At 33.7% G+C, this 12,447-nt stretch overlaps 1 protein-coding gene across 10 annotated transcripts in view; it reads left to right on the top strand.

Annotated features, from left to right (window-relative positions):
* The window catches only part of LOC116425661 (tachykinin-like peptides receptor 99D), a 603,076-nt gene that overhangs the window by 485,233 nt on the left and 105,396 nt on the right, over positions 1 to 12,447 (top strand). For all 10 annotated transcript variants that reach the window (XR_004234739.2, XM_031973679.2, XM_031973677.2 and 7 more), the window contains one exon: positions 10,654 to 10,804. Coding sequence is in view for 9 of the 10 variants with exons in the window: in XM_031973679.2 (XP_031829539.1) it covers positions 10,654 to 10,804 (151 nt within the window). In the remaining variant the exon portion in view is untranslated. The remainder of the gene's footprint in view (positions 1 to 10,653; positions 10,805 to 12,447) is intronic.

The following is a 12,447-nucleotide window of genomic DNA, read 5'->3' as shown; positions in this document are numbered from 1 at the left end:
AGGAGACAGAGTGACACAGTTTCTATCTAAGAGAGAAAAAAATACAACGCTACATGCCAACTTTGTTACCTATTATGACGCAGTGGATCATTGACCGTTTTTCCGAAATCTTTCGAAATATAAACGATAATTGAACCTGGATTTTACATTTTTCCAAGAATGAAGCTAAAGCCTGTCAGTAATTGGATCTTGCTTAAATATTAAACAAAAAAGTTTTAGGAAACTAAAATTCAAACATCCAAAAAGCAAGTAAAAAGGGATATCACAAATAGATGGAATTCTGAAAAAATGTATTACTTACTTTCAAATTACCTTTTAAATCGAGTGATGTTATTATATTACACTTTGTGATATATTGCTCTGTAGATATTGAACTATTTTTTACTACTATAATATATAAGAAGATAAAAAAATATGAGGAATGGAAAATTATTAATAAAGAATAAAAAAGATAGTAATGGAAGATAGAATAATCACACATTATAAAAAGAATGGAGAATTTCGAAATGCATGCGATGTGTTTTATTCGTAGTTTTAATTGGTTACGTGTAACCGTATCGATGAATAGCAAATTAATATAAAAAAGGAGATGGAAAAACATGAAAACTGACCAATTAGACCCGCACTTGTCAGTCCAGTGATCGAGTGGTAGACGGACAACACTTTTACGAGATTACCGGAAACAGAATTTCAAAGCAAAACGTGCAGAGAGTAAGATTTACGAAGCTGAAAGTAAAGATGTTTTTTCAATTCGTACAGCACAGAAACAATTAAAAATGTTTAATGCTCTCTCATATTTTGTACATGAACGAATCTTCGAAACATTGGCTGATATCGTTATAGAATTGAACAATTAGTCAAAAGGGGTGTACTGACCATAGAATAAAACATTTTCGATACTAATTTGTTATTCGTCAATACAGTTACACATAACCAGTCAAAACCATAAACAAAATCCTTAAAAAGAGACTCATTTTGCCCCTGTACTGTTCTGAAGTTCTTCACATGAACAACGCAGAGCATGTATGCTGAAATAGTAATAAAAGAAAACGGATGAACGTATAGCCCACTCCAATACTTCGGCGTATGTGGGATGACTAGTGTATCGGGTATCCGACTGTTCGGGTCGAGCCAGAAAAATTCGAAACCGTACAGCGTACGGGCAAACTACATACTGCAAGGATCTCACGTTAGCCAAACTGACCTGTGGTTCAAAAATGTAGAGGGGCAAGGGGAGACGTCCAAACTCGCGGCGCTCGACCCGTATACCACAATAATGACGGTTCGATTTCGGCACGTCCTTGTTATTGGCCGAGCCGCGAGCTAAGGTGGAGCATACGGCCGAATCCCCTTGAGTCTCTTCACTTTTGTATCACAGGCCGGCTTGGTTAACGTGAGATCCTTACAGCCCACACGTCAGAAGTGTCTGCAGTGCGTTACTGACATGATCTCAGTCTGCCAGCGGCTTAAAAGTGAAGAGAGGCAAGGAGAGACGTCCAACTTATGGCGCTCGACCCGATAGTAATGGAAGAATTAGTTTCGGCACATCTTTATTACTGGCCGAGCCGCAAGATGAGGTGGAGTGAGGTGGCGGCCGATTCTCCTTGCCTCTCTCCACTTTTGAGCCGCAGGCTAGCTGGCATCATGTCAGTAACGTACTGTACATAACTTACTCCTCTCACGCTAGTATTTAACTCGGAAAAAGCGTTCCCCCACTACCTCTACTCAAGAAGCTGCCTGACACTGTGTATGTGAATAGTTCTGCGTAGTGTTCAATAGAAACTGGTAAAGTAGGTATAGAGAGGGTAACTTTTCATAAGGGGAATGTCACTAGAGTGCCCGCGGCACCAATTTAGACACCTAAGACATACGTCATCGGCCAGTTGACGGTCGGTGGCGTAGCTATTACATGGAGAGAGTTGTACATTAGTTGTGTATGTATAACGCCACCGTCAACTGGCCAATGACGTAGTAGCCCGTTCTGGTTCGGGTTGCCGCTTCAGGCTATCCGAGCGTTGCAGTCACAGGTATCCGCTTGAGTCCACCCGAATTTTTCCCGCCTGGCCAAATCCGAAATATTGTGGTGCCAACAAGAGGCGACTCTCCAAATCCGATTCCCGCCGCTTTGTACAAAACAGAAAAATCTCTAATTGCAACTCCCACCTTTTCGAGAATAGAAAACTCGTGGGAAGCACGTTTGCGAAAGCAAACATTCGTAACGCGCGTGGAATACTAGAAAGACGTAAGCAGAAAGACGAGACAGGAACGTGAATTACACTGTGGAACACGATTTTTGTTTTGTAATAGCCACTAGGTGGTCCTTATAGAGTTCCTTACCCTAAATGCGAATTCGAAGACCAAATTGCTAGGTCACGTTCAACTTTCGAAAAAACTGGGTTTTTGTAAAAACGGTCGAATTTTTCAGAGAACCAAGTGTTACGTGAAAATTAAAAACGATAGGCAGTTAAAATTTGTCGTAGAAAATAGGGGAAACTTGCCCGAATATGTAGCTATAAAAATTTTGAATTTTGCGTATCATTGAATGTTTGTAAACGATGATTGTTCGGGCCGATTTGTACGGGGTTTATGGCAGGGATTAGAAGCACAGCTATTTTTGAGAATTCGTAAATTTAGTTTCTTTTTGCCATCTGGACGACACTCGCCGGATGGTACGCTCTTTCCAATTTTTACTCTTTGTCACAGCATTTGTCGATGCCTTTAGTTTCTTGCACGCATTTTTCGTTGGTCTCAATAGTTATTGCCCTGCTGTAAACCTTCACGGCCTGAGCATGTCAGCAAGAACCATGGGTCGCCCAACGGTTTCCGCGGCCGATGCAGGGTCAGGAAACCGTCTCTGGTGTTGACCAGATGCGTCGTCCACCATCGCCGAATTCTAGAGTCTCTCCCCCCTTGGAAAATCTCACGACCCCTTCCTCAAGGAAACACACCGAGGGCGTAAAGGAAGGGGTGCCTTCTAACTTAGGTTCGCTGATTGGACTTTCCCAAAAATTGGAAGAACCAATCAGTGGACAATTGCAAATTCCAAGGGGCAGCTGAGAAGCACTCGCGAGTTCGAAATACATTCGTATAGCAACCACCGACTAGAAGAGATACACTTCGAAACTTGTAAATCGGCTAAGTTGTGCAAATACAGTCCACTAATTTTCGCTAAGTCGCGAGTTCTAAATCATTCACGAGATAGACCGCGAACCCCAACAATGATCAAAGTTTAAAAAAGAGTAGATGCGCGTACTTTGTATGCACTTCTGTTACATTTCTACGAAAAGTGGGTTGGCTAACACGAATTTGCTATACACCATTGGATTCTGCAAACATTTTGAAGAGGAACCCCTCTGCGGGAAGCGTGAGAACGGTTTTTCTTTCGGACAGGATAAGATGTCCGTGAAGAGCACATGCATAGAACTTTGGCGCCACACGGCCATTGCTCGCCGGCCACAGATATTCAGGGCCATGACTATGTGCTGTATAGACCTGGACCCCGATCATTTCTTATATGTATATATAACGTTTAAGTATTTTATAAATTTTCATAATAATTATAAGAAAGCTTTTCACGATCATTCTGTTTTAAATAATTTGCTGATATATGAAATGTTTGGGTGATTATTGCAAGACACAAAAAAAGTTCAAAATTGTTCCACAGTGTTATTAACACGCCATAGTGGTGGCCTATTGCGATTCCGTATAATTTACTACAATAAATGTTTATGTAGATTATTGGTGCAAAAGTGAATATATCCCTCCCGGTATTCCTAACCGAAGAAAGAAAAGAACATTTCATGTGATAGCGCATGACGCTATAATATCGAGTATCCGCACATTCCTACCAATAATTGAAAAATGTACAGAGAAACCTATAATAATTTAGGATAGGCTTATTAGGTATGCTGAGACGCACAGTACTTTCATACGTAAAAGCATGCAGATTACTTTCATCACCGAAATATTTTATAATAATGATTTTTAGAGGTTATCCACAGTAAATCCACAGAACAGGATTTTCTAATTAAATGCATACCGATCGTGTCGTCAATAGATATTTTATCGTTACATCAACAGGTATAATGTGGAAATATTTTAATATCTATTTGAAGGGAATGCTTTAGCTGTTCGATGAAGGCCAAAAAAATGGAAGTATAAAAATTCCGTTGCAAGATGGAACGATTCCTAGCATTGAATGAAAAGTAATTAGTAATGTTTGTAAGTTATCGAAATGTAATTATTGGGATTCTATGACAACTCAAATTAAATCACACTATATATTCCTTTCGTACAGTCATATTTTTTTACTTTTCTCATTATTACCAAAAAATAGACTTTCTTCGATATCTACATTAGTAATTGTTTCGATACTTTCATTAGATAAAATATGTAGAATAAAAGATGATTATGAGTAATAAAAAGATTTTCTAAACGTTGCATACATGGTCACAGCATTTAATGACCATTCTAACACCACCACAGCACCAGCTTTCTGAACAATAATAAAACATTACTTTCTGCCAATCAAAAAATTGTAATCGCATTTCAAAATTGTATAAATCTTGAGAAGCGAAACGTCTAGTAGTATTCCGCTTTTATCTTAAAGCTTGAAATGATATTAATTGTTTTAACGATGAATTATTTATTTTTTCAAATAAACATGTAATTCTTCTTTGTTTTATTTTGGTTTTCCATTATAGTATACTCTAGATGCATTCTTCCTGCGTTTTAGGAGTACACATTTCATTTTTTGGTTTTATTACGCGCAAAACAAGAGATTTTTTAAACTAAATTCCACAGTTGACAAGTTAAAATAAACGACAAACGTAAGGACAGGACGAAAATCGATGCATCATCAATATCCTTACTTCCGTACAATACAAGACACAGATCGAATACCAAATTCGACAAAATTCGATGAGCTCCTTAGCATTCCATTTTATTCCTCCGCTGTCTAGTCGTCAAGAAAGAAAAATAATGACAAGTTAGGGATACAGAATAAAAGCAAACAAGTCCTCGTTCGCAATTGTTCATATAGACATGTGACACAGTTCACCATTATTTCTCTTTATTTTTAGTAATGGCATTAGCAAGTCATTGGTTAATGAAAACTTTTGATTGTAACTTATTTATAATAATTGCTTTCAAACATCATTCTAAACCTTCTGAGTTTCAAGGACATTACAGTACGATCATTCCATACCAACTCAATCACTTTTCGTTGTGGATATCAGGAGATTGATTTAAAGTAAAATAATTATACATATATTTAAACATAAATTTAAATAAACATTTTGCTACTTTCAGAATTGTTTGTAAAGTATGAGCGTTTCAATTGGTAATTGTTTGTATGTAATTGGTAGTATGAGCGTTTCAATTGGTTTAGATGTGAGACCTCACCGATCTCAGTGTCTTTGAAATATGTTGTAAAGATCATCATTCTAAATAACTTTTTCCAATATATCCGGTAGACAGGATTCTTTAATTTCTGAGGTATACATAGAAGTACGTGTCCTATGTTTTCCTTCAGTTATTGAAGTTGTGTCGTATAATATAAAAAAATATATTTCATTTAAATAATAGATATTTACACTAATGATTCTGGTTTCTGCGCGGTAAGAGTGCGCGATATCACGGTGTCACTTCATAATTGCTAATAATCCAGTTACATTGAAAATATTTCTGACAATTATTAACTGACACCAAGGGCAAGATAAAGACTACACCCTCACCCCAGAAAAATCAGCTTCATTAATACCAATCTCTACTATTTAAGTGAAAATAATAAAACGAAACTCGTTTGTACAGGGTGAAAAGGAATATTTGGTCTAGGCTATCACAGATGAATTCTATATATTCAGTTTCATGTAAATCCATATAAGAGAAGTATCGCCAAATTCACTTTAACCTTGAAAAAAAGGGTAAACCTTTTTTCTATTGAGTCATGTTCTACTTGTCGTAGAGGTAAATAATCTGAAATGAATCATGAGTCAGATATGATTCGTTTTCTTGCAAATTCCTATTGAAATTCACGTAGGAAAGTAAAGGAACGCGACATGCAGTGTTCTTTTCTGTTACACGAATATTGGTTGATCATGGTAGTGTGACACCATAGAACTTCATCTTCTCAAAAAATGTGATCAACATTGTTTATCGATGGGGTCGCAGTTTCACAATTGAGATTGCATATATGTACTGCATTCGCTATCCTGACTAGTAGCTTGTTGTGAAATTTTAATGCTTCAAAAGTTCTGTACCAATCATGACGTTCAGAAAATTTAAAGTGCTAGGTACACAGAAGGGTGACCTTAGTAATATATGTCAAGGTCAAAGTCGTGCGAGGGGCTGTCTTTTTTCTGAATAATTATCATGGTTCTCGTTTTTCGGATGTATTATTGCAAATATATTTTTTTATTATCTCTTTTGTTAACTACATTTTGTCACTAGACGTTAGAAACTACGTAGTTGTATTACACGCAAAGAAACTTTCTACAAAATGACGTCCTTAACAACATATTTCTATATAGGTCATTTTGTTCGGTGAGTAGGTCACACATTCAAATATTTACCTCTCAATTTTACAGGTTACACCGAAGAAAATCGGATCACAGGGTGAATCAAATCAAAATAAGAATCCAGTCAATATTTATGATATCGTACAATACATTTTTTATTTCTTGTTTCTCATTTGCAGAAGAAAATTTTTAAAATTTGTTTCACTATTTATTACTAATATTTAAGTGTTCTTCTTTCTTTATGGTCAAAGAGAAGACGTTCCGATACGCCTTGGATCTCTTTATTTTTCGTCTATATCAAATATTTTTTTCTTTATAAACAATACATTGAATTAAGTTGTTTCTTTCATTTTACTTTTGAAGATTTTATCTATTGTAGACATATTTTGTAATGTAAACATTAATTTTTCATACTGAACATTATGAACTAATTCTTATTGTTTTAAATTTCTGTTTTAATTCTGGCAGTAGTGGTACTGGACGAATAGTGAGACTTATATGTTATGGAAACAAGGGCAAGGGGATACTCGGTAGAGCAATAATTTAACTAGAACTACCGAGCATTTAATACGATTAATATGTAATCCCTACAAAAGTTGTAACAATAGATTGTTTTCAGTTTCTTCAGACATTCATTATAGTATTCAAGTGAAACTATATTTTCAAGGTAATTTCGAATATTCAAGATATCAATAATTACGAAACAAAAAACTCGAAACCAATTACTTTGACCATTACGTAGTTCTAATGTTAAACAGATTCTCCGTAGTGACTCAACTTTGAGATGTAGTGAAGCGAGTGAACTGTTTGTAGATGTCCATAAGGACGCATGGGAGAGTAAAGGAACACGCAAATATCAATTAGTCCCTGTAACCTGTACCCAATGACTGCGTTCTCAGCTGTGAATCCACGACTCGGCCGATAAAAAATGTCCTTCAGATGTTCAGTTCAGTAACCCATCGTGTAACAAATAACGAATCTGGAGTCGCGTTTTTTTACTTTCCTATGCAGTTGCACTGTCCGTCGGCTACCATCACTATCGACGGACCAGCAGCTTTGGACTCTGATACCATGATAATGATTTACACAAAAAATTTATTTTTATTGTCTGGAAATGTCTGAACGTGGGCTTCAACAATTATTATTCCGTAATTAAATGTGAAAGTGAAACAATCTAAATAAACTTCAATGTACTTTATTTACACATAATGAATTGTATATTTGAATATTTTGCTTTTGAAATATTCTATAATGTCCTGCGTTTCAAAAATTGAAATAGCTAATGCAAGTGCAAACACGAGGTAACTCATGACCGGCCAACAATGTGTTAAGAATTTTAATGCAACCATTGCAGGACGTTTCACAGTCACTTCGCGGTCAAATATTTCCGACCGTGATATGTACCAGTATACATTCTGTAACTTCTGTCTAACATACTGTCCAGAGTTGACACTTGGGACGACATAGGGGTAAGAGAAGTTGCTTTGTTTATAGTTTTGGTTGGTTACGTGTAATCGTAGTGACAAATAGCAAATTAGTATTGGAAATTAGATGGGAAAAGATGAAAACTGACCAATGAGATCAAAAAGCAACTCTCGCGCAACGGATGGCATTTCTTCACATCATATTTCTTTAAGATTCTTAGTTGTTTTCTATTCGGTCTCAATACATTTTTGTTAACATAAAACTTATTTATATCTCAAGCATTTTTGTCTGTTCATTATGGTGTTTTTACTCAGTTTAGTGAATTGTATACGCCCTTTAATTTATGCGTCATAATTTTTTAACAGCTTGTATATAAACATATTTTGCGAAAAATTATTGGATATTGTGTAAACCATATCGTCTCTCAAAGAAAACATTGTATTTTAACATAATCGGAGTTCAAAGTACCACGAAACGTGTAAAAAATTGGCTAAATGCACAAAAGTTTTTTATATTTTTGGAAAGAATAGTACAAGATTCGTATGAGTCCAGTACCATTAATTACTGAGTTACAGAGGAGAATTGTTGTGCAATACGACAAAATCAATCCCAATTATTGCAGAAAATTAGTAACATCAATGCTGAAGTGACTTAATTTAATTCGCAAAGCAAAAAAGTTTTGGATAAAACATTAGATATTTTTTGATATTAAGAAAACTATGTTATCGAAAATGTGGTGCAAAACCGAGTCAATGAATATTTATTTTTAATAACAATCGAAAAGAGATACAAAATGTTCGAGAACTGTTTGTGTTAACTTAAATAATGCACAATATTCTTGTCATGATTATTTTTTGTATACCTTACTGTTCATGATGTGGGATAAAGAATTGTACGAACATTTTAATCATTGAATCAGTTTTCAATTATTGAATTATATATATCCATTGGACACTTTAGGTTACTTTTCTTTATGGTCCTTTCAAATGGTCAATCGTCCATTCAATAAAAATCTCGGAAGTGTAATTGACAATAAATAATTTTATGAAATTTGTTTAAGTGAGAAAATTAATGTTTTTATCAAATTTTCGATACGATGGGTTCGAAGAACCTCCCTCTGGTCCTCCTAGAGTTAAGGGTTAAAACTCGAAAGCAATACTCACAAAACATTTTATTTTGCAGTTTTATAGACGTAAAAGAACAATGTATTTTTTCTATAATATTTTTTTCTTACAATTTTTAAGGAGAAAAAATATTACAATACATTAGGCTTGATTTACTCTATTTACACACAAACTAAAATTACACAGGGACAAGGGGACTCTTCCGTTCAGGATGCTCGCGTCAATAGCTGTAGAACAACAGTTGTTGTTGGCCAAGCCTTATAATGAGGAAAGCAGGGCTCCTTGTCCCTGCGCAGTTTTAGCCTGATGGTAGTCGAAACGAGCGTGACAGGCGAACAGTACAAGCCTGTAGGTACATATGCACAGATATGTTTGGTATGATTTTCAGTATTATCAAAAGAGTGATTTAAAAAATTTGAAGTTATGTGTATATTTATATGAACAATAATGCACAAAATTTTGCGATACTTTTTCCATTTTCAGAAAGACAAGAAGACTCCTTATACTCATAAAAACTTTTCAATTGTATAATAAAAATGTCAATATTCACTGCTAAATACTGTTTTCATTGCTTTTATTAACATTGTCAGAATAAACTGTCTCTGTGCTCTTTAATTTTTGGAGAAATACATTCATCAGTAATACATCACATTACTACAATTTTGAGAATTCATTATTCAAAACTAACACACCATTTGCAAAAACTAAAAATAAAGAATAAACTCGGTGTTTAGCAGTGCGAAAAAAATAATAAATCTTGAAACTAAGACCGTAAATATTCACACTTTCGTTATGCAAGTGGCACCTTTCGATAAGTATTTTATTCAACTTGTGTCAAATACCTTAAATTCTATTGACTGACAAAAATTATTTAGAGTTCTTTAACTGGAAACCACAGAAGTTGTAGACTGGCAGAAAATTATTATATTGCACATTATAATGACGTATACTCGGTTTGTTCGCTTATTATAAACATAAAAAATACAAATACCGATTAACACCTTAAGGAGGTTTAGACGCTTTTATAACAACACAATAAACATATGAGTAGAAATAATCAGATAGACATATTTTTTCTTAGAAATACTTGATAACTAAATTGATATTAAATTAATACTAAATACCAAATTTGATTAATGACCTTTTTAATAAGAAAACAATGAGATAATATACTTTTGACTTAAAAACTCACTTATTCATTAATTTTTAGATTTTAATTCCAATTAAGCTCCGTGCAACTATTAAACAGATGTTCTGGAGAAATAATTTCGGTATTCGCAACTCAAAGGATAAAATTGAATTTTACGAATTATATACATTATGGACAATGAATTATCTCTTCCTGTTATTATATTTTTGATATTCATTATAATTGTTTAGTGATTTGGCAATATTTGATAATACTATTCAATTAATAATATACATAAGAAAAATACACAATTATACTTAATTTACAATAATCATATGACACCGTCAGATGAAACGTGATATTACGTTTATCGTAACTTTTATGCCCCTGACTACCTGTAAAAACGAAATGCTTTTTAATGTATTTTTTTATCAATCTTTATATTCTCTGTCACCAGGTACAATGTTATATTCATGATACTGACATACTTCTTACCAATTGGATCAATGACATTTACATATGCCAGAATTGGTTTGGAATTGTGGGGTTCACAAAGTATCGGCGAAAACACAGCAGGACAATTGGAGAGTATACGGAGCAAACGAAGGGTATGTACATTACATATTAATAAATTTATACATGTATGTTCAGAGAGAACGTTCCTTACATACTTATCAACAAAAGTTAACGAAAATATAAATGTAATTATACAAATTATGTGCAACATATATGTATACGTATTACACATTTTGTTATACTAAATACATACTTACCATCATTTACATGTATAGTATATACAAGGTGTTCCGCGAATCATGGTCAACCGATTAGGAGGTTATTCTATATGTAAAAATGCGTCGAAAAAATAGAATAAAATTTTTTCCTGCGAGTCTTCGGTTTTCAGAAAATCGAGGTCGAAAATTTACTCAGTACGTGTACACTCGGTATATGCCGACTTTGTGCATCTCACTATACACTTTTGTTTTGATTCTTATTTGTATTTAAAAATATAGTAATGACCACGATTGATGGTTTATCGTCCGTGCTATTCTATTAGCGGTATAATTATTCAGTACCTAACAGTTTCTCAATATGGCAGCTTATTCGAATAGTGAGTATACGGATATGATTCTCGCACATGGAGCGTGCGAGGGTAATTTGAGTGCCGCTTCGCGTTTGTATCAAGAGCGATATCCGCACTTTGTCATTACTATGTCTTTAAATACAAATAAGAATCAAAACAAGAAAGTATAGTGAGACGCATAAAGTCTACATGTACTGAGTGTACACGTACAGAGAAAATTTTCGACCTCGATTTTCTAGAAACCGAAGACTCGCAGGAAAAAATTTCATTCTATTTTTTCGACTCATTTTTACATATAGAATGACCTCCTAATCGGTTGACCATGATTTGCGGGACACCCTGTATGTTACAGTTGACATAATAAATCCGGTTAGTATTAATAATAACCGCACATGATTAATAATAGCTGCACCTTTTGTTAAATATTAATAATAAATTGTAAGAATTATATTTACCGGTAATTTTTAATAATTACTTATGCAGCTTGGTACATTTAATAAAAACATTTTCTGTATTATTTTCTACTATTTATGAACAAATTTATACTACATTTCTAACGTGGTTATAAATTATTTCTTTATTTTTGTACAGATAGAAGTTTTGACAAAATAATTTTTATTAGTAAAACTATACCACAGAAAATAAAAATTATTTTTATAAATTACTACAACATAAAAATTTTACATTTATCTGGTTGTAAATGACTTGTTTATTTATATAGAAAAAAATTTTGGCAAAATAACAAATCTATACTGCAGGAAGTAAGGCATACGATATTTTTCCACTCCTTTCCTTAGATTTATCGAAGATAGTTATGATTTATTAATACTTACTGGTTTATGTGGTAAATTCTTACAAATTAATCACTTTGATCATTTTATTTGATTAGTATTAATAATGGACAGTTATTATTAATATAAACCGATTTATTACTTGAACCGTAACACATACATGAGTAACGCATTAAAAAAGAATTTTAAGTTATTTTTCATGAAGAATTATTTTGGGAGAAAATATACTATAATGTATAATATAATACAGTTATTGCACAAATTTGAAGAATATTTTCAATTTTTTGTTTCAAAATACTGGAAAATGTGACAATTGATACCTTTTTAAAATATCCTTGAACAGCCATTTAAAGAATAAATAGCAAACAAATTTTGG

This window comes from Nomia melanderi, chromosome 13 (genome assembly GCF_051020985.1).
Source record: "Nomia melanderi isolate GNS246 chromosome 13, iyNomMela1, whole genome shotgun sequence".
NCBI classification, from domain to species: Eukaryota; Metazoa; Arthropoda; class Insecta; order Hymenoptera; family Halictidae; genus Nomia; species Nomia melanderi.
This window is presented reverse-complemented; position numbering and strand designations above follow the sequence as displayed.